General features: G+C 41.2%; 1 protein-coding gene across 4 annotated transcripts in view; it reads left to right on the top strand.

The window, feature by feature from the left end:
• Positions 1 to 25,305, top strand: part of BRIP1 (BRCA1 interacting DNA helicase 1) — a 148,562-nt gene that overhangs the window by 106,209 nt on the left and 17,048 nt on the right. For 3 of the 4 annotated variants that reach the window (XM_028708135.2, XM_028708132.2, XM_028708130.2), the window contains 5 exons: positions 2,340 to 2,422; positions 7,903 to 8,226; positions 11,346 to 12,146; positions 14,105 to 14,179; positions 15,947 to 16,025. In XM_028708135.2, coding sequence (XP_028563968.2) covers positions 2,340 to 2,422; positions 7,903 to 8,226; positions 11,346 to 12,146; positions 14,105 to 14,179; positions 15,947 to 16,025 — 1,362 coding nt within the window. The remainder of the gene's footprint in view (positions 1 to 2,339; positions 2,423 to 7,902; positions 8,227 to 11,345; positions 12,147 to 14,104; positions 14,180 to 15,946; positions 16,026 to 25,305) is intronic. The other variant, XM_028708133.2, reaches the window with a different exon arrangement.

The following is a 25,305-nucleotide window of genomic DNA, read 5'->3' as shown; positions in this document are numbered from 1 at the left end:
AGAACTGTTATGAATAGGTTTTCACCCATAGGACCACCCCATAGTGATGGAGATGGAGCAGTGGAAGGGTCTATCATGGAATGAGATTGCAAGGTACCATAAGCAAGGTAGACCTCATCTACTTGTGACCTAGATTCACATGTGTCTCTGAGGTGATATAACTCAGAAAAATCCCCTAACTGGAAGAAAAAACAACAACAACAAAGTTCCTAAAAATCCACCTGAAATTATAGTGTGGCTGCCAAACTAAACCCTAATCAGGATTTGCAGGTACAAAATACCTGCCCATGTGAAGGACATAGTTATTTCATGGGTTTTTATTTTGTATTCCAACATGTATAAACTGACAAATAAAAGGTGAGCTGGTTTAAGTCTCAGATGTGGCGTTTTCATATTGCTGTGGTAGTATTTGAAGTAACATGAAGTCCATGAAATGTGATCACTTGGGGGGGAGGGAATATGCCAGATGTTGCGCATGGCCAGGTGACAACTCTGCCATGAAATTGCAGCATTGCTTCACTTGAAAGGTGTGGGATATGTCTCCAGTGGGCCCAATACATTTATTTTAACTACACAATTTTGCACTTGGCTTTCGTTTTTCTGGCTCTTTCCCCCACACTCCCCTGGTGATGAAGACTTCACTGAAAGGCCACCTGCACAATTTTCTGGTGGTGAGCTTGTTACGAGCTCTTCATATCAATAAGAAGGGCCAATCTCTTCAGAGTTGCTTCTGCGCAAGTCCCTGGGCACTAGGGAGTTGCACAAGGAGCAACTGGTGGGTTATGTTTCTAGAAACTTGTAAAAAGAGCCCTATCAGATAAGACCAAAGGCCCATTTAGCCCAGTATTGTGTTCTCACAGTGGCCAACCAGATGCCTATGGGAAGTCCATAAGAAGGGCATGAGTGCACTATCCTTACTTGTGATTCCCAGTGACAGCTGTTTAGAGGACTATTGCCTCTTAACACGGGGAGTAATAAATCCATAATGCCTAGTAGTCCTTGTTACCCTTAGCCTTATTTTGTCTTCATTCCTCTTTAAAGCCATCTGTATTGGTCCCATCACGATATTTTGAGGTAGTGAGGGCCATCAGCGTGGATATGTTGCTGTGAGATTCCTGATGGATTGTGCCTAATTACATTTTAAAAAATTAGTCCTTAAGGTGCAATTGCAATTAGTCCTCAAGGTGCCACAGGACTCTGTGTTGTTATTACTGATGCCATTGTCCAGCAAGCTTAGTGGCAGAAAAGCGGTTATATCCATGATCAAAGTACAAGTGGTTAGATATGAAATAAACATGCCTCTCTTTTATTTTTGTTATTATTAATATTATTCATTTCATTTCTATACCGCTTTGCATTAATATTTTTAAGAAAACATCTCAAAGCGGTTTACAACACATGGTTTTTTAAAAAAACAACAATCCAGAATAAAATATTACTGAAGAAAGTCTATTATGGTTATGGTTATAATTTTATTTGTCCTGTGCCCATCTGACTGGGTTGCCCCAATCACTTTGGGCAGCTTCCAAAAAAATCTAAAACACTGCGAGACATCAGACATTAAAAACTTCCCTATACATTCAAAGCAATAATTAACAGGAAACTAAAATATTATTTTAAAGATCTCAGAATAAAACAGTGCAAAGGAGGTCAACTACAGAATACACATTTAATGGAGCAAAGTTAACAAAAAAAAATTATCTTAAACATTTCAGAAGAAAACATTGCTAAAGGAAGTCAAATAGGTAAAATTCACATTTAGAACAACATAATTAACAAGAGAATAAAATATTACCATCAACATAGAATGCTGCTGCTGCTGCTGCTGCTGCTGCTGCTGCTTTTGCTGCCAGTCCTGCCAATGGTTGTTCATGGCAGGTGGAAGCTGTGGAAGCTCAGGCTCAGTGAACTGGGTCTGCACTAAGAAACAGCCAAGATGGCCTCTTCAGCAGCCTCAGCTTCTGTAGCTGCAGTCAGTCAGTCAGGGCTACGCCTTCCCAGGCCAGGTTGAAAAAGGTCTGCAAGGCAGGGAGCAGGTCCCTCAGTCACTTCTTATTTGTGCTGAAATATTTAGTCTCTGCTTTGTCCTCTCCAATTAACCCACTACAATCATTTCCACCTTGGGTGTGAGTACCAATTTCAGTGGACTCAGAACATTATGGGTATTAGATAATTAACACCCTGATGATTAGCTGAAGCTTTGTAAGTTTTAGTGATATCTGAAACAGTTCTATCAGGTAAATATTATGGACATTGTTATCTTCCCCCTTTTCCAAACATTTTAAAAAACCCAGTAAGAGTCATCATGTATTGTTTTTTCACCTGTTGCTCTGTTTTAGGTGTATTCGCCACAGGAGCGATTGGGGAGCGCTTATTTTAGTTGATGACCGCTTCAGAAGGAACCCAAATAAATACATAGCTGGTAAGTCACATGAATACCCTGGAGATGTTGGTTAGTGACACTTGGCTTATAGCCCATATATATCAAGGCCATGGCTTTGGATCATGTTGCTGCTGTGCTGGTTGATCTAAAACAGAGAGAGCCAATGTGATACCCTTTATACATTGTTAGGCTCTACTCCCATCAGTCAACATGACCTGTTGTCAGGGATGATAGGAGTCGTAGTACACCAGCATCTGGAGGACATCATGTTGGCTACCCCAGATTCTAAGGTTATGCTGAGGGCTTCTGCATGCGAGCGAGGCATGTGCTCAGCCACTGAGCTATGGTTCTTCCCCTCTTGGCAGTGGCTGTTCAATATCTCAAGCAGAGGTCTTCCCCATCATTTGCTACTTGACCCTTCCACCAGGCTTCCTCAACCTCGGCCCTCCAGATGTTTTTGAGACTACAATTCCCATCATCCCTGGCCACTGGTCCTGCTAGCTAGGGATCATGGGGGTTGTAGGCCAAAAACATCTGGAGGACCGAGGTTGAGGAAGCCTGTTCTAGACATTGAGCCTTGGGCCTTCTGCATGCAAAACATGCCCTTTCCCACAGAGCTATGATGCTTCCATACCTAGGGTTGTCTCCAAGTAAGAGTAGATCCTATTGTCTTAATGGGTCTACTCTGATTGGAACCAGATCCCTTTCCTATGCATGTATCTAAAGCAAGCAAAGGTAATTCTAAAAATTAAATTTTAGGGCATCATCTCTTGTGATTTGTTTTCCTATAAATATATCACTTTCCTATACAAATGTCACTTTGATGCAGGTGATAATATTTTATTTATTGTAAAATAAAAAGCCTTCAAGGAATAACTTCTGTGTTGGGTTGTAAGTATTTTGCACCATCACCTATGAACAATGCACCTATGCTTTGCTATGGTAGATAGATGAGTGTGAAGTGGCCCTTAATCGTGGTGCAAATTGCTATCAACTCACTTGGGCAAGAAGTTAATGGAGAGTGCATGGCTTTTCTGTAAAGCAACAGCACTGCATCTCCTCCTCTCCCCAGTAACTTCTGGTCTCTTCCATATTTCTGCCACGTCAACAGCTCACTTAAGAGCTTTCCTACTGCACTTCATTGGATGCCCTCTGCCGGGGCGCTGAAACCCAGAATGTGACAACTTCATGTCATGAGTTAGATCTGATCAGTTGCTAGAAGTTAGTAAGGAGAGGCAGAGACATGGAACTGCTCTCTTCAACAGCAGCCACACATCCTCCGTCATGTCTAGTTCTGGCATTTGGAAACTTCTTCCTAGGCCATATGAATCACTGTGACATTTGGAAACATCAAGCATTTTCATATCTCTCCCTCTAATAATGAGCTCGAGTGGTGAGTGCTGACTGAAATGGAGCCGGAGCGAGAAGGAGGTGTCAGCATCTTATGGAGAGTTCTGAAATTCGCAGAAGTACGAAAACTAACACACATAGCCCAATGAGGAACAAGCATGTGCATTAGCCATGCAAAGTCAAGTGTCCATTGAGGGACAATGGAATGTCCTGCTTCAGCCCTTTACAACTTATAATTTATTAGCAGACATCATGCCTAGCTGGCTGGAACCCTAGAATAGAATCATAGAATCATAGAATCATAGAATCATAGAGTTGGAAGAGACCACAAGGGCCATCGAGTCCAACCCCCTGCCAAGCAGGAAACACCATCAGAGCACTCCTGACATATGGTTGTCAAGCCTCTGCTTAAAGACCTCCAAAGAAGGAGACTCCACCACACTCCTTGGCAGCAAATTCCACTGTCGAACAGCTCTTACTGTCAGGAAGTTCTTCCTAATGTTTAGGTGGAATCTTCTTTCTTGTAGTTTGGATCCATTGCTCCGTGTCCGCTTCTCTGGAGCAGCAGAAAACAGCCTTTCTCCCTCCTCTATGTGACATCCTTTTATATATTTGTACATGGCTATCATATCACCCCGTAACCTCCTCTTCTCCAGGCTAAACATGCCCAGCTCCCTTAGCCGTTCCTCATAAGGCATCGTTTCCAGGCCTTTGACCATTTTGGTTGCCCTCCTCTGGACACGTTCGAGTTTGTCAGTGTCCTTCTTGAACTGTGGTGCCCAGAACTGGACACAGTACTCCAGGTGAGGTCTGACCAGAGCAGAATACAGTGGCACTATTACTTCCCTTGATCTAGATGCTATACTCCTATTGATGAGGCCCAGAATTGCATTGGCTTTTTTAGCTGCCGCGTCACATTGTTGGCTCATGTCAAGTTTGTGGTCAACCAAGACTCCTAGATCCTTTTCACATGTACTGCTCTCAAGCCAGGTGTCCCCCATCTTGTATTTGTGCCTCTCATTTTTTTTGCCCAAGTGCAATACTTTACATTTCTCCCTGTTAAAATTCATCTTGTTTGTTTTGGCCCAGTTCTCTAATCTGTCAAGGTCGTTTTGAAGTGTGATCCTGTCCTCTGGGGTGTTAGTCACCCCTCCCAGTTTGGTGTCATCTGCAAATTTGATCAGGATGCCCCTGAGTCCATCATCCAAGTCGTTGATAAAGATGTTGAATAAGACCGGGCCCAAGACAGAACCCTGTGGCACCCCACTAGTCACTCTTCTCCAGGATGAAGAGGAACCATTGATGAGCACCCTTTGGGTTCGGTCAGTCAGCCAGTTACAAATCCACTGAGTGGTAGCAGGAACACTCAGTGGAACACTCCTGAACAGGAACACTCCAGTTTGGGTTGATGATACAGTGCTGCAAAGTTTCATTGCAGTTCCCTCTTGTTTTGGTCCATTGTGCATTGCAGTCTGTTACCTAGTTTGTTACTGTGTGAATTTCTAATTAAAGTAGCTGAATAAATTGTGGGTGGGTGGGAATGTGTTCTGGACTCCAGCTTTGCTGCTGCAGATACAAAATCTCACAGTTAAAAATGTAGTGAGAGGTAAATAAAATATGGATCTCATGAAATCCTTATGACTGATAACACTGACATTGTACCAAAGCAATCAACCACCCCAGATAAATTCATTGCCCAGTATAAATTAGTAATCTGAGAAGCGTTTTTGTGAAGGGCAAACATAGGTACTACCTTTTTAAATATTCATAATCATTCAGCCTTATTAGCTATTAAAATATATATAAGGTGGGGGCATCAGAATGACTTCTCTGTCTTAATTTTGCATCTCCTTGTTTTGACCAAGTGAGGTTAGTTCTTAATCTACTTCGCTTTGAAGTGTAGAATAGCTATGCTGAAATATCCCAGTGTGTCAGTTTTTCAATAAAAGCTAGACATTTTGGTGCCTCAGCAACATCCAAAGGGCCACACGTTGGGAAAGGTTATTGTAAATGATTTGGAGTTGGCGTCCAACAACATGGAAAAGGCCACCTTTTAGGGAAGGCTATTGTAAGTGAATTGGCAAACATTTTCTTGGGGGGGAAAGTCAACAAAAAGGGGAAGGAATGTTTCAGTACTCTTGGAAATGCTTTTAAGTAGCTGCAAACATCACCAGCTCGGATACAGGCAGCCCTGTTACCAGCAAGCATTTGGTAATCATGACAGATAAATTGGTCCACTAGTACACACTAAGTAGAAGAAACTGCTTTAAATATTAGGCTGTGAACATCAAATAGAGATGGCACCTATTTTTCCCTTTGGTGTTTCTAAGCAATTTCATCGAAGGGAGGAGATGAAGCAAATACTGCCCTTGTCTTGACAGTAGATGGTGCTCAGATTCTATCGTACGAAGGGTCTTTCCCTTGTCTCAGAAAAGGCAACAAGATGGGAGGATATCATTGCCTCACATGAGAGTCTTTCTCGGTAATTTTAGAAGCAGTAATCATGGCAGGTTTTTCAAGAAGTTGGGGGCTGCACTACTGATTCTCAGTAACACATTTCTCGTTGAAACAAAGCAATTTGCCAGAAAATGCAATGGATGCTTATGAATATATATATATCCAAAGATAGAATGATTGTTATACTCGTGGTATAATAGAATCCAAAAATATAATTGACTTCAAAAGATTCCACTTGTTCAGTCTTTATCAGAACACATGCACTGAAACTGCTTTTAAAATGATCAGCAGTTTGTTTGTTTTTTAAAAAGGGGGGGGGATAAAAAGATAGCAACAAAGAAATCCCTTTCCTTCAAAGCATAAAGCCACCAGCCTTTCTTTCCCTCTTAAATAGTTTCACAATTTTTTATTAAATTTCTATACCACCCTTCATCCAAAGATCACAGGGTGGTTTACAGTATAAAAACAGAACATACATAACAAAAAGATAAGATAAATCCTAAATATAGTAAATTCTGTGTGGTTTTTAAAAGAAATTTTATTTTCAGTTTTTAAGAATTTGCAAATACAAATCTTACAATGTCATACAATGTCATACTTCCAATACAGATACAAATCAGACTCCCTCCCCCTTTTGTGGTTTCTTCTCTTATTTAAAATTTTAAGACTTTACTCCATTTTTAAATTATTCTACAATTAATCTTAATAATACTTTTAACTGCTTGATTTAAGTTAACCCTACCAATGCACTTAGTTGCATACCATGATTTTTCAAATATTCCACAAATATTCCCCACTCCTTAATATTTTTTTTTCCTCTTGGTTTCTTAACACACCCATTAATTTTGCCATTTCAGCATAATCGGATTCTCTTGTGTTGGTTGCATTCAATTAAGTTCTACTCAGAGTAGACCCGTTTAAATTAATGGACATAATTTCAATAGGTTTACTCCGTGAGTAGAACACTGGATTCTACTCTGTGTGCACACAACATTATTTTAATGCTCAGTTTTCATGTTGTGTGTTGCTCTCCATACTATTTTCATTGTGCTAATCTATTAACATTCTCATTCTCATATAGTGTGGCTTTCTAAAACTCTGTTTGGCAACTCATTTTTAACAGGGGACAAGCACTTAGACTTGAGCAAGGGCTAAAGGGCCATCGACATTTGCTCCACCCAGTACCATGGAAGCCAATACCAGAGGCAAATGGCTTTTAACCTCCTTTTCCCTATTTATATGGGGAAGTTAGACTTTGGTACATCCCTCCCCTTTATGCATCCATGTCGCTTACTCCCAAGTGTCTTGCCTTGTGTAGGAGAAGGCACAGCTGAACTGTGTAATGGCAGAATAGTAGTAGTAGTAGTAGTTGTTGTGTAATGGCAGAATAATTATTGTTGTTGTTGTTTTTATTTGTACCCTGCCCATCTGACTCTGTGGCCCCCAAGCAGCCAGTTTCCCTTTTCTATTCTAATAGACCATGTCATGGCCAGCAGCATCAGTGAATCAGGTTGTAACTCTTCATTGCCATTACAAAATCAGACCAAATAATTCAAATCTTTGAATTCAAATAATTCAAAGTTGTGTGCCTAGTGCAAGAAGAAACTACAGCAACACAGTTTTTATTAGGTTTTAAACATGTACAGCTTTGATCACATAACTTCCCAGTCTTGCTATATAGTAATAATGAAATAAAATTGTTCTTTCCCAAGGATTGTCAAAATGGATTCGTCAGCTAGTCCAGCACCATGAAAACTTCGATTGTGCCCTTGGTTCTTTGGATGCGTTTGCTAAAACAAACCAGAAGAGCACAGATTCTTCGACTCAGGGTAACGACAGATCTGCGCTCATGTCTTCAAGCTCAAAAGATCTGTCATCAAGTTCTTTCCTGGAGGCAACTCTTCATCTATCACCAGGTGTTACTGTTGAAAGAGAAGTGCATGATTTAACCCTAGAAACACTTTCTGCTGCAGACGTCATTGCAATTAATCCAGCGACATCCAGTCAGTCATGTAACATATCTGCAAATCAACAAAGTAGGTTTTCCTGAGGTTGTTTTTTTTTAACCTTTTAAGTAGTTTCCTGAAATATTTATGGGAAATTTGTTAAAGTTGACTTCATCTTTTTGCTTGCGAGTAAGAACCAGAGAACATAAGAAGCTGTGTTATGTTAGGTCAGATTATGTATCCACCTGGCCGAGTGGTGTCTCTTTGTTAGAGCAGAAGATAGATTGTGGTCTCCTGGTGAACCACTGGCCAATTTCTGATGGATACCCAGCGTATTCTTGTTACTGATACTCTTGGTCTGATCCAGCAATGTACTATTAATTAAAAGAGAGAGGAAGCTGTTTATAGCAGTTCAGGCTGGTTGTTATAGGGCCGGGCAATGTATCAATACATCATCCAAAATCAGTTTGAAATCCACATCATGATAACAATTTCATAATATTTGGCATGGCGATATACCACAAATTACAATGTGTGTGTGTGCTATGTAAAAAAATTGTGATATGAGAAAAAGACTGTCATCATTTCTCATGATTTTTAATACCCCTGTTGCTCTATACCAGGGGTCAGCAACCTTTTTCAGCCGTGGGCTGGTCCACCGTCCCTCAGACTATGTGGTGGGCTGGACTATATATTTTTGGGGGGGGGGGGGGATGAACAAATTCCTATGCTCAAATAACCCAGAGATGCATTTTAAATAAAAGGACACGTTCTACTCATGTAAAAACATTCTGATTCCCGGGCCATCTACAGGCCAGATTGAGAAGCCAATTGGGCCGCATCTGGCCCCCGGGCCTTAGGTCGCCTACTCCTGCTCTATACTATAAAATAAAAGTTGCAACAATATGTTAAAGGTAAATAAAAATGTATCTGTTTTAGACTCCTAAGTAGTAGCAGTTGCCAGGACATTACTTCATTCGCCTCTACATAGTTGCATCCTTATTTCAGACATTGTGATACTGTATATCGGTATATTGCCATGTTTAGCTAGTGAGATATCACAGTGTTGAAAACCAGACATCGATCAGCACTGGTTGTTGTTATTATTTTCTGCTGTGACTGTTAGTGGGTTTCCAGGAACTCAAGCAGAGAGAGGTCTTTCCCCCTCACCTGCAACCCCCCCTTTAACTTTTATTATTGTTATTTTTTAATCCTGAGAGCCCCTTGCTATCTCTTACATTCAAAAATAACCTGGTGGGATCCTGCCCCTTCCCATTAGCATTTAGACTCACATCTTATGGGACACCTCCTGATCCTTTTAACTGGAGATGCCAGGGATTGAACCTGGGACTTTTTTCATGCAAAGTGGATGCTTCCCCACTGATGAACAGAGTCTCAAGGTGCATGCTGGAACTTTTTCACATGTAGCAGGGCAGCGAGGCCCTCTTCTTCTCTTTGTAGTGTCTCTTGTCCACTCAAAACTATTCTGGAAAGTTGTCCGGAATTGTTCCCGTGCAGAGTGAGGAGTCAGAAAGGCAAAACACACACACACACACACTTGTGTCTCTATGCATTTGGCCACACACATTGGGCTCTTTGTTATTGAGTGGAACGAAGGGATTAAACTCAGCTTAACAAAGTGCTATTTGGTTCAGTGGCAGGTTCTTCCCCCACCCTAGTTGTGTATACATTTAACGTAGGCTGTTACATTATTTTATGTCAATCAATCCAGTTATTTTAAAACCAGTAATCTACTAATGCTGTAGCACAATTTCAAGGGAAGGAAAGACACACAGTTATGCTGTTGTTCGTTCTGTGAATGTGGAAATACCATGTTAATGTAATGCTAGTAGTATCTATGAAGGGTTTCTGCGCTAGAGGACTTCTAATATCTTCCCTCTAATTTTAAACATTGCAGGGGCTTCTGTGGTCATTACTTTCTTCCCAGTCCAGAGCTCTGTATGTGCTTCAGTGCATACCTGAAACTCCCTGGTCCCCAAGGGCTTCTCTATTCACTTTAAGTGGACAGTGATCCCATTCCTTGTAGTAAATGAAGAAGCTCTTGTCTCTCATCTGTATCATTGTCCTTGTGCCCCCAGGGGATTACTAGATTGGCATAAATGTGTGCAAAATTGAAAGGAACTTCTTTCTGAAGTATGGAGGATGATGACGAGATAGGGCCTTTTAATGGGTGGCTCCTGTTTGTAGAATGTTCTACCAAAGAGACTTGCCCGGTGCCTCCTTCAGTGACTCTTTGGCACCAGGTGAAGACATTCCTCTTCTTCCAAGCCTTTTAATAATTTTTATCATCTTTTAACGCTATAATATTATTTTAGCATCATTCAGTTCTGTCTTTGTTTCTCTCGTGGTGATGTGTCTTTGCTTGTAAGGGTGTCTGTATTTATTTACGCTAGGGTTGAGTTGTTTTTATTGCAGTTTAGTTTTGCTCGGTTTATTACTAGTTGCACTGATTGTATTGGATGTTTTTCACTAGTTTTCTTCAATGTTGTCTAGAGGCTTTGGCACAAGGTGACTAAATACATAAATAAGATGTCAGTTAGACAGACAAAACCAGGTGGAGAAAAGAAGCTACAACTGAGTAATAGGGTAATGAGCCTGAAGCAAAATGAAGCATAACAGCTAGTTGCGAATATATGTGCCTCTCCTTTCCCACAAACAGTTTAATCTAGTTTATTGGTTTTGAAACGGAGGGAAAACTAGTCAGAGATTCCTTAGTAAGAAAATGAGTAATGGCAGGCAAGATTTCCTGAAAGGAAGCCTTCCCTTGCAATGAGCAGTCACAGCAGGATTATAGGATGTTTTTTGGTGTACACTCTCTGTTCTTGTGAGGCAACACTGAGGCCCCAAAAGCCTGGTCAGGTCTTCTTGTGAACTGCATTTGCCCTAGAACATGCCACATAATTCTCTGTAATGTTCAGGGATTTAATGGCAGAAGAACTGGTGAGGTTTCCTGAAGGCTGAAAGTTTGAAAGCCACCGAGTTAAATAACTCTAAAGCGGGAATGAGGCACATGTGTCCCGGCTTATATTACTGAACTACAACTCCCATCATCCCACAAGTTGCCCAGCCTTGTTCTAGAAACTGAACAGTGTTTTCTGATGTGTACATGCTAGAAATAATGACAAGCATTCATTATTACCTGATTCTGTTTATCCAGCTAGTTATATGCCTCTGCCCTTCTATTCCAGATCTTCAGCCATTCTGCCAGACTGTAAAGCAAGAAAACCTAACCGACTCCAAACCCAAAACCTTGATCGGGAAGAACAAGAGGGAGAAAGCAAATAATCTGCTCTCATCTGTCAGTATAAAACAGTATTTCAGTAAACCATTGACTTCAACACCCCTGCTTGCCCTGAATGAGAAAGACCTCTCCAAAGCTAAATGCCAACCAAAGATACTAATGGATGAAAGTACTCAGCTTGTTGCAAATGAACCCCAGCAGAATGTGTTTTTGGTTGAGCAACAGAGGGCAACTGGATTGTCACCATGTAGAGAACCGATTAGCTTTTCTGCTGGAAAGGCCATTCAAGAATATCCTACTGAGCAGCAGCTCTGGACTCATGAAGAGGGGAGGGATGTGGCATTTTCTCCAGTGAGAGGAAATGCGGACCTTTCAACATCAGATATAGCTGCAGAGACAGATGCCAACGATGACAGTATCTATTTCACACCTGAACTTTTCAACAGTGTCGAGTCAGCAGTACAGAAAAAGGAGTTGTCAACTCATACTTGCAGCGAGACTGGGATTTCCTTTGAAACTGCAAGCTCTATTAAAGTTGAAGAGCTTTATGAAACCAGTGCTTTAAAACTAGTAGATGCAATGGTCAGCATTAAAACCGATGCTGACACGAAGGCAGAGGAGCCTGGAATCGTGCAGAGCAGTGAGAGTACTGGAGGGGCAGTCAGAGCAGCTGGACACAGTATTAATAGCATAGGTGAAGCTGAGCAGGAGGCAAAGAGAAAGAAGCTTTCCAGATCACGAAACAAAGGTGTGTCTGTTGTCCAGTTTAATTATCAATAGTGGGGGGGGGGAGGCACCCCTTAGGAATGAGTTTTTAGTTTAGCTAGAAATCATGGAGCTATGGTTGTTTCCTGATGTTAGGGATAGGCTTCAGTTAATCAGTTTTTCAGAAAACCAGAACAATGAAAACAATACTTAAGTAAGAATCACTGGATATTATCTGGGGAGAAAGAGAGTTTCCTCCTTCCTCTCTCTCTGGTGATGTTAAATAATGTAAATTGTGTGGCACTGTGTCATCATCTTGCGTGGTTCCCTTTGTTATATCGTGTTACATCAAGGATCCCTACCCCTGCAATCAGGATGTGGAGCAGAGAAATGGAAATAGCCAACATGGCATTGACATGTCATGCGTTTCCATTTCAACATGCTACAGGGAGGAGAGGAGGAGGCAGGGCTATTGCTTTTGGTGGCTGGCACAGAGACAATTGCAGCCCAAACCCAGATTCATGATGATTGCCATGGTTACAGTCGATGCAAACCCTCGAGTCCTACTCATGTGGAGCACTCTGGGGAAAGATCTCTTGTGTGTCTGTCACAAGTAAAAGTAGCCTCCCCCGTGCTTCTTTTATTGCTTTGTATCACTGGGCTATTCCTAGAAATAACTGGAAGCTGGTCAATGAAGTGGTCAGGAATTATTCCATTTTCAAATAATTATGATGCAGCCCAATTCATTGATTGCTTCCTTTCTGCAGGAGAATGCTGCACCTGAATAAAGGGGGGGAGTGTTGAAGAGGACCCATGCAAAAATTTGCTTTGCAGCCAGCAGATTTTGCAGGCTGCCTAAAAAACTGAAGCATGTAGTCTGCTGAAGCATGGTAGCCACACAGAACCACTGCTACATGTTTTTTTGGGGGGGTTAACAACTGGATTTCATATGGACCTCACTGTGTGATAGCTTCAGAAGCTGCCATGCAATGGGAAAAACTGGTCCGAAATTTGTTGCTAGTGTGCAAAGAATGCCACTCTCTTTATCTGTTGTTTCTGCTTTAATACATCATGTGCTAGATGGACCAGAACACAGCAGTATAAACAGATCCAGATCATTTTCATCACCTCTTAAACCTACTTAGCATGCTCTTATTTTATATATACATCTAACAATCAAGGAAGGCTGTGTTGAAGCCTTGAGGATGTGTTCAGTTTTGTTAGGAAGATGTGCTGTGTGAATCACCCCTTAGAGCTTCTGAACACTTTACACAGCAATTGTGTTTCGCATAAGAAATGCGTAAAGTATGGTTGACAATTGCTGATCTTTGAACATCTAGAGAAAATTGTGGCCAAAACAGGACTCCCTGGGAAGAAAAATATGTTTCTGTTCTGTTTGCCACAGGAAATATCTGTGTTTGTCACACAAAGGGTAAGCTGGCCCTTAGAAATCTTTGTACTGTTGAACATATGCCAGCAAAACCTCCTTTGTACTGTTGAATATATGACAGCATAACAGCCTAATTTCATTTTTTAAAATTTACCATTTTCTACATCTCATCAAAAATATTTCTCCTAAATGGAACAGATGATAAGAAGTGCTGAAGTTAAATATACTCATTTTAGAATTCTTTGTTATGTATATTGCATGTATGTACATATAAAGGTAGAATCAGTAATGTTTTTTCAAAACCCTTTCAGTCCTCCTTTCAATCAGGTTCTTTGAATTTAGGTTACAAAATGCTTATGGCTTTAAGCACTTTAAAAATATTGATAAAATAAATGACACTGACCAGCCAGGTTTATAAGTTTTCATTCCGTGTGTGTAAAATGTACGTAATGGGGCTCGAATATAACGTTGTGTTGTTAAGAACCTGACCCAAGTTGTCCTCAGTGGTGGAAATACATAATAATTTGAATAATTGTGGGAGTGCCTTGCGAAATCACTGATTCTTAGTCACACTGGTGCAAAATAATAATCAAATCCTGAATTTATTGAAGGACTGAAAGTACAGAGAACATATAAACGAAGAATCAGGAAACCATCTATTAAAGGAGGGGCCAAGTCACTGACAGGTAAAGTCGGAAACAATTTGTAGATTTTCAAGTTTGATTATAGTGGTAGTTATAGTAATCCAGTTGGAATCAGGTTAAGTAATGAGTGGATCTGGCCAATGACTTGTCTAATCTTGCATCCTCTTCTCCACGACACAGTTCCAGTGGAAGCTGCCCGTTAGGTAAACAAGACAATTCCCATCAAGTTCAGCCTATCCTCAGCCAGCCCAGGGGTCAGCCTCCTCCTCCTTAATGTTAGTGGTGTCACCTTAGAACTTAGCAAGCAAGAGGATGGGGACAAGATCAGAATTAATGGACCTAGTCTGTCATAGGCTCCAGTTCCACCTACTCCTGCGCTCCCTGCTTTCTCTTCCCTGCCAGCCCCAAAGGACACCAGCCTCCAATGCACAATATCTTCCTTTGCCTAAACTGCTCCAGTTTCTGGGGTGGGTAGCTTTGGTACACAAAGGAGCTGTGGTGTGCTGTGGTGGGAAACTCTCGTGCCACTAAAGTGGCTCCAGAAGAGAGGGAGCAGAAATCTTGCAAAATCTGTCCCAGATTCATGTGCAGGGAACTGTGTTTCAGAGACTGGTTACATGCTTGGTACTGTTTTGCTTTTGATCAAACAGGATACCCAACAAAAAGATATGCTGTCGGCTAGCTAAGGCAGCCAGGTGTGTGTCTATCACTGCAACCCTTATTGACTGTTCCTTTTTTTGTGTGTCTTATGATACTTCACATACTCTCTTGACTCTGCTTGAGAACACCAATGCTGTGAAGGCCTGGTGCTTAAGTTGTTCCCACAACGCAAGCAGGAGCCACAAGGTAGCCCCCCCCCCCCCCTTGCATGGACAGGGACTTCTCACATTTTGTGACAGTGCAGTGGCTTCCACTCCACCAGCGCTCTTCTTCATTGCCCCACAGGACTTCCCAACAGCCTAGTCGCAGTTTCAGCCTGAGATTTTTCTGACACTCCTAGAAGACTTCCCTAATCAGTGCTAGCTTTTTCCTGACTTTCGTTAAACAAACCTGGGGGCAATTCTAATTCATGCTGGTATACAATATTTTACATTTGAATGAGAATTTCAAAGATTTTGCTTTATTCTGTTTACTGGATGCTGCTGTGTTGTTAGCCTTGAGCAAAGCATTTCCTAAAGAGTCACATGTGTTGCATTCAGCAAATGAGCAGGCTGTCCTGCAACAAATAGTTAGCATTTAGGGCCCCTAAAAGGGAGAAAAGGATTTAAAAAAATAATAATGGTGGCACTAACATCTATATCAAGCATTAATTACAGCCTGAGAGAGGAACGAAAACTGGGCTAGAGAATGGTCAAGAGCTACAAAGGTTAAGGAAGGATGGAGTTTCTATATTTGTTAAAAATCACCAAGCGGCGCTTTAACTGTGAGCCTCCCGCAATAATAATTAGCAAAGTTTGAATGGTTCTTAGTAAGACAAGATCTGCTCATCAAACCTATTTAAAACAGTGAACAGCTGGGTATAAAGTGCTTTCTGTATAATGCAGTCATGTTGGGCAAGTCATTTATTTTAATACTTTTTTATATTACCAATGTATGTAAGTTTCCAAGCAATAAAATATTGATCCAAATGGCTTGTGCTTTCACGATGATGACTAATTTATTTCTGTTTAAGCTCATGATTGTTATTATTGTGTTAAGTGATGAGAGACCAATAGGTTCTCTCTTAAAATAATTATTACACTGCGTGTTTAGACACAGCAAAGCCTTTAATGTGTTAGTTTATATCTCTGTTATTTCATGGTTATGAAGGAGATGCTGAGAGTTCCAACTTGCAAGTCGGTACTGTGTTATATTCTCTGGAGGTGAGAAATATTGCCTTAAGTAACTGGTAAGATCTTACTATTAATCTCCTTTTAGTGTGCTATTTTTTATTACTACTACTACTACTACTACTACTACTACTACTCATCCTTAACCACAGATTTCCCAATTACAACATTATAAAAACACAATTTTAAAATCAGTTAAAACAATTTACAATCAAAAGAATAGGGTGAGTCCATATATATCAGGTGTCAAGACTAGGGTAAAGAGATGCATTTTCTGCATATGACGAAAGCTATGTAGTGAAGGTGCCAGGCACACCTCCCTGGGGAGAGAACTCCACATCTTAGGGGCTGCCACAGATAAGGCCCTCTCGTACCACCCTCCTCCCAAACTTCCAAGAGAGAGGGAACTACTAAGAGGGCCTCTGTTGATCTTAATACCCAAGAGCATCTGTAGGGAAGGAGGTGGCCTTTCAAATATTTGTGATTGTACCTAAGAGCTTGGGCATGCCCTGTGGGCAACCTGTGTGCTGTTTTCATAAACTATTTTTTAGAATCTCCCCTTTCCCATTTCAAAATTGACTTGTTGCATACCTATGGAGGGCTGTTGTTTGAGAAATGCAATGCCTGGGAAGTGTTTCCAGATTGCAGACATTCTGACTTTGTAATTCCAGAAGTAGCGGGAGAATGAATCCTCTACTGATGTAGAAAAGAAAATAATTTGGAAACTACGCCAAAAGGCTGTGGAATCTTTTAAGGGTTGTGCTTATGAATTGGGTACATTAACAGAAGGTGATCATCACAGATAAGGCGTGACTTGCACATCTATAGAAAACACTGACAGTTTATCAAGCAGCGGTGAAATCATAAGGTAAAAGAGCTCCTGCAGATATTTCCCCAACTATTATATCCCTTGGCTGCTGTCCAAAAAGCTACTGTACATATGTATCCAGAGGGAGTTTTGACTTTTCTTCTTTGAGCAGCAGATCCTCTATCACAAGCATATTTTTTAAAAGCACATGCACACACAAACTAATTTTTGAAAGGGGAGTGCTTCAGGCTTAGTGAAGGTTGTCAATGAATGCAAATCTAAAAAGTGCTTAGGATTAATTTTGAGGCTCTTTAGGTTGCATACAAAAAGGCTCTTAGATGAATGTACCACTGCTACCTTCAGAGTTGCTTTTTGTGACATAAAAATATGGCAATGCTTCTCGGATATTCTCCATCTGTTGTTTTACAGTGTGGTGATAATTAATATGTAATAATTTTACATTTCTATTTCTAGATGTCTTTGGAAAACATAATCTGAATCTGATGGGTTCTCTCCCCCCCTCCCCCCCCCCGTTTCTTTTGTTTTGTTTTAAGACATGAATGCTATCTGGAAAACATTCTCTTATCTACTATGTGCAATGTTTAAATAGTATCTCATACAGTCGGCCTTCCAATGGGGGCTAAAATAACTGGCTCTGGCAGTGGCACCCAGCCGTCAGCATGCATCTAAAGCCAGATACAGGTAGCCCTTCTCATTTGTAATACAAATGCAACTTGGACCCACCCACTTTATCTGTTTATAACTGCATTTATAATTTGACCTCTCCTAGAATATAAGAGCAGTGTACAGCAATATTAAAAAATACAAGTAATTAAAATGACTGCAGGGGAAAAAATAGGCTTCTGAAGGTCAAATGTGAGAATGACTGCCGCATCTCTGCCGGAAGAAAATTCCACAGCATGGCATTGGCAATACTAAATGCCCAGCTTCTAGTTGAGGCCAGTTGGGCCCCTGTAACACGAGGGACAACTAAAGGTGGTTTTTCAGTCTTTATCTCAGTCAGCCACAAACAGTACTTCAAAGTATGCCAGAAGGTCCATTTCCTATACCAGCCTGCCCACCCTTCCAAATATTACTGGACTACAAGCTCTCTTCAATCCCAGCTATCACATCCCATGATCAGGGATAATGTGAGTTGGTAATCCAATATTTGTTTGTTTATTATTTCAATTTTATTATTTCGGTTCAGCGTCCAATACCGGTACCACTGTTGGCTCCAAATCTACATTATATAGTAGTTCTCATAACCCTATGAACACAATAGTTTTTAATAAAGAATATTCATGGAATTCAGCCTTTCCTGAAAATAAATTTAATTTTGTTTAGCTCCTTTAAAGAGGAACAGGAAAGGGACAATGTATATAACCATATCTCCCACACTGGGAGATTGAGTAATTGTGGAACAAAATATAATAGCAAAAAATGTGTGTCCTCAAGGTTTTCTTAGGCTTCATAGGTGAAATTTGACCTGCTGCTGTAAAAACTACATTTAGACAGACGTCTGCAATAGCATATAATAAAACCAGCTAACTTGGCATGAAGGATACCTTTAATTCTATGGTACTGTGTGTTTATGAGGGGAAAAGATACACTGAAAGCTATAGTAAAGAATGTTAGATATTGTTGACATACTAAATCGACTTCAGGCTTTTTATTTCTTTTTATTATAAAAGAAGAGCTTGAGAGGTTAAAGATATCAATTCATTAATGCTCCTAGTGATTTGGTTTTTAGTCTAATGAGAAAAGAAAAGGCAAGGTGTCGAGTTTGCTTGTGAGCTTCCCATAATGGGCATCTGGTTGGCCACAGTGCTAACTGGATGCTGGAGAAGATGGGAGAAGATTCAGTAGGGGCGGGGGATCTGTGGCCCTTCAGATGCTTTTGGACTTCAAGGCTCTTCAGCCCAAACAAGCCTGGCCAGTGGTCAATGGTCTTGACAACATCTGGGTAGCCACATGTAGTCCACCCCTGCTTTAAAAAGTCTTGCTGCAGTCATCAGTAGAAAGGCTTAAAACAACCATGGAGTTGAGACTTGATGGTTTTGTTTAAACTGCATCTTCGGGCAGTGGCGTAGCGTGGGGGGTGCAGGGGGGGCCGGGCGCAACATCTGGGGTTAGGGCAAATCCACAGGTTAGGGGGCGCAAATCCACGGGTTAGGGGGCGCAAATCCACGGGTTAGGGGGCGCAAATTACTTGCCTTGCCCCGGGTGCTGACAACCCACGCTACGCCACTGTCTTCGGGGCAGGGAAGTACGCATGTACACATTGATTTCTAAACTGTATGCTTGCGCAAGAGCTGTTAGTTTGCTACTATAGATTAGTTCAATTATTAAAGGTTCCAGTGAGCCCAGATCTCCCATACAAGTACTGTAGGAGGTTTCCCATTGTATCTCTGCGTATTTTTGTTTCTGCCTTCCTTTCGAATAGCTTCTGCTGGAAGTTGAGGTAACATTGCCTGGTAACATCCCAAGTTCAATCCCTGGTATCTTCGCTTTAAAACGGATCAGGTACCAAGTGCAGAAAAGATATTCTTTTGATCTCAGACAGCCTCTGCCAGTCAGAGTAGAAAATACTGAGCTAGATGGGCAAAACAGTCTGACCAGTGGCTTACGTTCCTCTGTTCTTTTGGGAGTGGGTTGTTCTTACCCTTTCACACTTTAAAAGGTAAACCTTTTGAGGTTTAAGAATGAATTGTGTATTCAACTTTACTTCAGCAAAGAAGTGTCCCTCAGCTAACAGAATTTGGGGGGAATGCTGTGCTTCCCAGTAAAATATCAACTAACCATGTCGAAAAAGTCATGAAAACATAAGATGTAGTCCAAGGACCTGGCGCCATCTGTGTTCTCATTTCTTGAGATCTGCTGCTGATTATCCAATAACACTTCCCCTGTGTTTCGCTAGCCGCATTTATTTTTGTAACCAAGATTATTATTATTTTTCTTTCTAAATTTATTTAAGGGCTTGTTACCATTGCTGATTAGATGGTCAGCTGTCGAGGCAGCCACTCTTTATATAACAGGATATTGTTTTGTTCATCATGTTGCCACATTTGGCAAACTTTTAGCTTAATGCGCCTTTTGGGAATACCAGTCTGACCTCAATCTGAGTAAAGCCTTAATAGTCGACGTGAGGGAGGCTTGCAGGAGGTGGCGGCGCTCATTTTTCCCCCTGCAGACTGTATATTTGTTAGCGCATGTTAATCAGATTCATCATTCTGTTTAATAAAGATTTCATCTGCCACGCGAATGCATAATCGGCTGTGTCTGAGTGACTGACCTTTGTCTTGAGCAGATTATGAAAACTGTATTAAGCATCATCGGGCAAAAAAATGACAACCTTATTAATTTGTCCTTTATGTGTTTTTCAGCAGATTGCACCTCATTATTATGCAAACGCATTACCCAGAGCAAGGAGCCCAGAAGTAGCTCATTAACGTTTCTTTCCCTTGATTTGCAACAGATTTTCTATTGGGGAGTGTGCAGGCAATAATTGCTAATTATGTGAGTTAAATTGTACAGTGCCTGCCTTTTTACCCCCACCCCCTTTCTCTTCTCTTCTCTTCTCTTCTCTTCTCTTCCCTTCTCTTCTCTTCTCTTCTCTTCTCTTCTCTTGGTCATATGTTTTTGAGAATGTAGTAGAACGCTCTTCAGGAGCCACAGAGTTGTGGTAAGGCAGTAGCAAGCCCTAGAAGCTGAATTACGGTTGCATGCCTTCCATTTTTCGAGCCTCCAGTTCCACGAAGCATAATTAGGACAGATCAGGATTATTATTATTTTTATAATGGATGGGCTCATACACAGCTTCTCCTTTTAAAGGAGATGAGAATCAGTTGTCAAGATAATTAATGGAAATATCCATCAACAAGCAAACACATGCAGTGGGTAAAATGTTGCCTTGGAGGGAGAAACCAAATCTCATAGCCGGCTGGATTTGGCCTTTTATTCACCCTCTGTTTGTGGCATTCTTCAGGCTAAACCCGGCTCCATTGTTTTATATCCCACTTATTCCCGTAATGGTTTTATATAAAAGTTTTTGTTATTATTTTAACCAGCTGTCTTTGTCCCTCCCAAAGCCGGCACTGGCAGTATAATTCCCCATGAAATATGTAAGTGCCGAGAAAATTAAATGTGCGGATTTGGCAATCATCTGCGGTTTGACAACTTTGCTCCTAAGTGCGTAATTGGTTTAAGCCGGGTAGTGCTTCATACTTATCCTGAACCGCATCTTCTGTAATCTGTCTGCCACTATAGCTGATAAGACTTGGCCACAACCGAAGTTTTTGCAGCGCCAGAAATGAAATCCTGATCCGTTAAGGGTTTTTTTTGGTTGGATTTAGCTTTATAATCTGGTTTAGAGAATTGTGTGAGTAGACAAATCTAGGAGGAGACAAACCTTTCTGAAAAGATGTGATGAAAATCATCGGATTGGCTTAGGTTTTCTAACTAAACTCTTGTTGACAGCGTAACCTATATTTCCATCTCTTCCCTTACCGTCTTTCATCTTTGAGATGTGCCCATTAGGCCAGTTTCCATCTTGAAATTATTTTTCATCTGTAAGGTGTGTGTGTGTGCATGTGTGTATATCCCATAGATAGTTATAAAAGCACCAAGCAGCACTAATGCAAGCTTCTCTTGAATCCCTCTTAGGATTTGGTTAATCACTTAAATAATACATACGTTGCTGTGATTAACAAAACAGGGTTGTTTTTTTATTTATGTGGCAAACATTTCGGCTTCTGCCTTCATCAGCTATTCATGGTTGACCATGGTAGCAGCTGATGAATGCAGAACCTCCCCAAAATTGACATATACATTAGAAACACAGGAACAGTCAACTGGTGTCCTTCTTTAGAATGTCTGGAGCTGCCTATAGGGTTATAACTGGAAGCGATTGTCCATTTTCCTAAGACAGTAGTGGGAAACCCTTTTCAGCCCAAGGGCTGCATTCCCTCAAGGACTGCCCTCCAAGGGCCACATACACTGGTGGGTGACGGGAGGGAAGGGAAGGGTGGCGGCAGGACAAAAGCGGGCAGAACACCCAGAGGAAGTCTTACATTGGTCTAGTTAGCTACTTTCCAGTGAGAGGAGGATGCAGGATTAGATGGGTCTTTGGTCTGATCCAGTACGGCTCTTATTGTTTGTTAGGACGCGAAACAATGGCATCAAGTTACAAGAAAGAAGATTCCGACTAAACATCAGAAATAACTTTCTGACAGTAAGAGCCGTTCAGCAATGGGACGGACTCTCAGGAGGTGGTGGACTCTCCATCCTTAGAGGTTTTAAAGTAGAGGTTGGATGGCCATCTGTCATGGATGCTTTCATTGAGATTTCTGCATTGCAGGGGGTTGGACAAGATGACCCTTTGGGTCCCCTCCAACTCTTACGATTCTATAACTCTGTGACAGTCATGATGTTCCTATGACACAACTCAGTAGGACGCTATGCAGTAGCCCCATTGGAAGCAAAATGGGCTATCTCAGATTTCCCATTCATTTCAATAGGACCTGCATATGAGATGTTCCTGCTAGATCAGGTCGTATCCCTGTCCCTCCTACAGTTCCAGGATGAGTAATTACAGTTTAAGAAAATGAAAAGGTCTAGGGCACAGTTAAATACTCAGCCCATGGAAATTGAGAGGTCTGAAAAGTGCCAAATTTTGATGGCATTGTGCTTCTAATCATCTTTACTTTCATGTCAAAGGGATGCAGATGGCGCTGTGGTCTAAACCACTGAGCCTTTTGAACTTGCTGATCAGAAGGTTGGCGTTTCGAGTCCCCGTGACGTGGTGAGCTCCCGTTGCTCTGTCCCAGCTCCTGCCAACCTAGCAGATTGAAAGCATGCCAGTGCAAGTAGATAAATAGGTACCACTGCGGCTGGAAGGTAAACGGTGTTTCCGTGCGCTCTGGCTTCTGTCACAGTGTTCCACGGCGCCAGAAGCGGTTTAGTCATGCTGGCCACATGACCCAGAAAGCTCTCTGCGGCCAAATGCCAGCTCCCTTGGCCTGAAAGCAAGATGAGTGCCGCAACCCCATAGTTCCCTTTGACTGGACTTAACCGTCCAGGGATCCTTTGCCTTTTTTTTTTTTTTTTTTTTACTTACATGTCCTATATTCTAATAGCAAACTCATTCTCTGAGTGCCAATTCTCATGTAGCTAAAACAATGTCATTCACACACATCTCCTAGCAGACTTCAGGGAATAATGCTTTGCAGAATTTCAAAAACATTACAACAGCCCAACATAGTTTAAAGCCTACTCAGTGGCTACAGATCATCAACTCTCTGTTGAGGAAAGGAAAACCAGGTGGAAATGGGGGGAGGGAATGGAGTATCCTGAAAAAGGCTCAGGTGGCTGCCTAGAACCCTCAGCCAGGAGGAAGCCACATAGAAACAGTTTGTTGTATACACACATAACTACAGCTTTTTGTTTGATTAATTGGCTCATTTTTTTAATTGGCTCAACTGAGAATGGTAACATTGACTAAGAGAGCAGTAGGCTTTTAATGTTTTGTTATTTGCAGCACTAAACCATGATAGCAAGTACCACTTTAGAAGACGCATTCTTCCTCATCTGATAGACACTGGGGAATACCTCTTCTAAGACAATGTGATGTGTGTGTGTGTATCCTCAAAAAGTAAATGTGTTTTTGCCTTAAAGCTATTATATTTCTATGAAGATTTAATTGATTGATCAATTAACTGACTAATATAATTAATCAGCAAAGTTTTCTTCGTTCATGTGATACAGCCCAGAGAGAGAGAGATTCACAGTGTCTGCTTAACTTTACCATATTGCCATATTGAATTTTGTGTTTTACAGCCAAAATACTGCATTCCACATTCATTTGATTTTTAAATTAGAAATCTCTCTTACAAATACATAGATGTATATAAAAAGCTAAGCCAAATAAGATTGTCAGGACTTCTATTGGACCCATCCAATTTTTGAATGTCGGTCACCTTTTCTGAACATTTTCTAAATAGAATTATCTCTAGGAGACACACTATAAACATTAAAGTAAGCAAACATGCCTCTATTCTCTAGAGACCCTGAGATCCTATTTTGCTTAGCCATAAACTGCATTTTTAAGCAGAACCCAACACAACAAACGAAAGGAAATGTTCAGTGCTACTGTACGTCTTTATTAAAAATGTTTTAATACTAAACTCTCCAGTAGCAGCTGGCCGGGCTTCTGACATTCCAGTTCCTCATTTCTAATTAAGCCTTTTGATTTACAGTAAGACTTATGAAGCGTGCTGAGATGGGGGAGCGAGTAAGCTTGTTTTGGGGTTTGGTTTGGTTTTTTGTTACTTTAACACATTGTATGGTTATTTTTGCCTGAAGAAAACGAATTGGGTGTCCCCCGCGCTTCCAATTAAAGCAATCTTTTGGTGCAATTTTGAGGTGGTTGAATTAGACGCAGCTTCTAGTAGATTCTGTATTATTAAGATCTGCTTAAAAAGAGTTCAGTAGCAGATGCTGAGATTACAAATGCAACATTCTAATTGTTCTGTATTCTAATGAGAGCTATTGTCGCCAGCCAGTATTTTAGAACTGTTATGATGCAGTCCTGGACGCAGCTGCCGCTGACCCCTCAATTGCAGCATTAACAAACCCCTCTTTGTTATCACTATGGGAAATCTCCTAGCTGCTGAGGGTGTGATTTCAACACAGAATGGCATTCATGTTTGGAGTGGAGTGTGGGGAACCTTCACATTATTTTACTTTGCTTTATTTACAGTGTTTATAGGGCACCCCATCACAGGGGTTCTTAGGGCGGCATAAACTGAAGCAGATTAAAAGGCTTGAGAAAAATTTTAAAAAGATATTTGCCTGGTGCTTAAATCATACTAAAATAGATGCCAGACAACTCTCTTTTCTCTGAGTCTCAGGTTCAGTTCCAAACACCTCCAGTTTTAAAAATGAGGAGAAGGGAAGATGAATAGAGCCAGCCTTGTTTTATTTGTTTAGAGAATGGAAGCTGTCACTAGTATTTAGGGATTTTGGAGAATTCAATTAAAATGGAAAATGGTATTGGAAATTATGTCAGTTTGCATGCCCATCTGCAAACAGGAATGATAATGAGGCGAGCGAATGTATTTGGTATTCATTGTCAACATTCCCCTGCCCCCGGTCCTCAATTTGCTTGCCATCATTTCCCCCCCCCCCCCAGTACTTTCTTGAGAGCACCCCCAGGCCCTAATGAAATGAATGACGTGGACTCTCCTAACAATAACATATTATTAAATTTGGCCATGGTGAACAGTGAGCCGAATAACATTTTTGTGGAATCCAAACTGCAGCGGAATGAAAACGGTGCTGTGTGGAACCGATATGGGGCGGAATGGAAAGAGATGCCCTTTTTAAAACCTTAATTATAGCGCACTTGTAGCAGGTGGTGCTGTGGGTTAAACCACAGAGCCTAGGACTTGCCAATCAGAAGGTTTGCAGTTCAAATCCCCACGACGGTGTGAGCTCCCGTTGCTTGGTCCCTGCTCCTGCCAACCTAGCAG

Source organism: Podarcis muralis, chromosome 15 (assembly GCF_964188315.1).
Source record: "Podarcis muralis chromosome 15, rPodMur119.hap1.1, whole genome shotgun sequence".
NCBI classification, from domain to species: domain Eukaryota; kingdom Metazoa; phylum Chordata; class Lepidosauria; order Squamata; family Lacertidae; genus Podarcis; species Podarcis muralis.
This window is presented reverse-complemented; position numbering and strand designations above follow the sequence as displayed.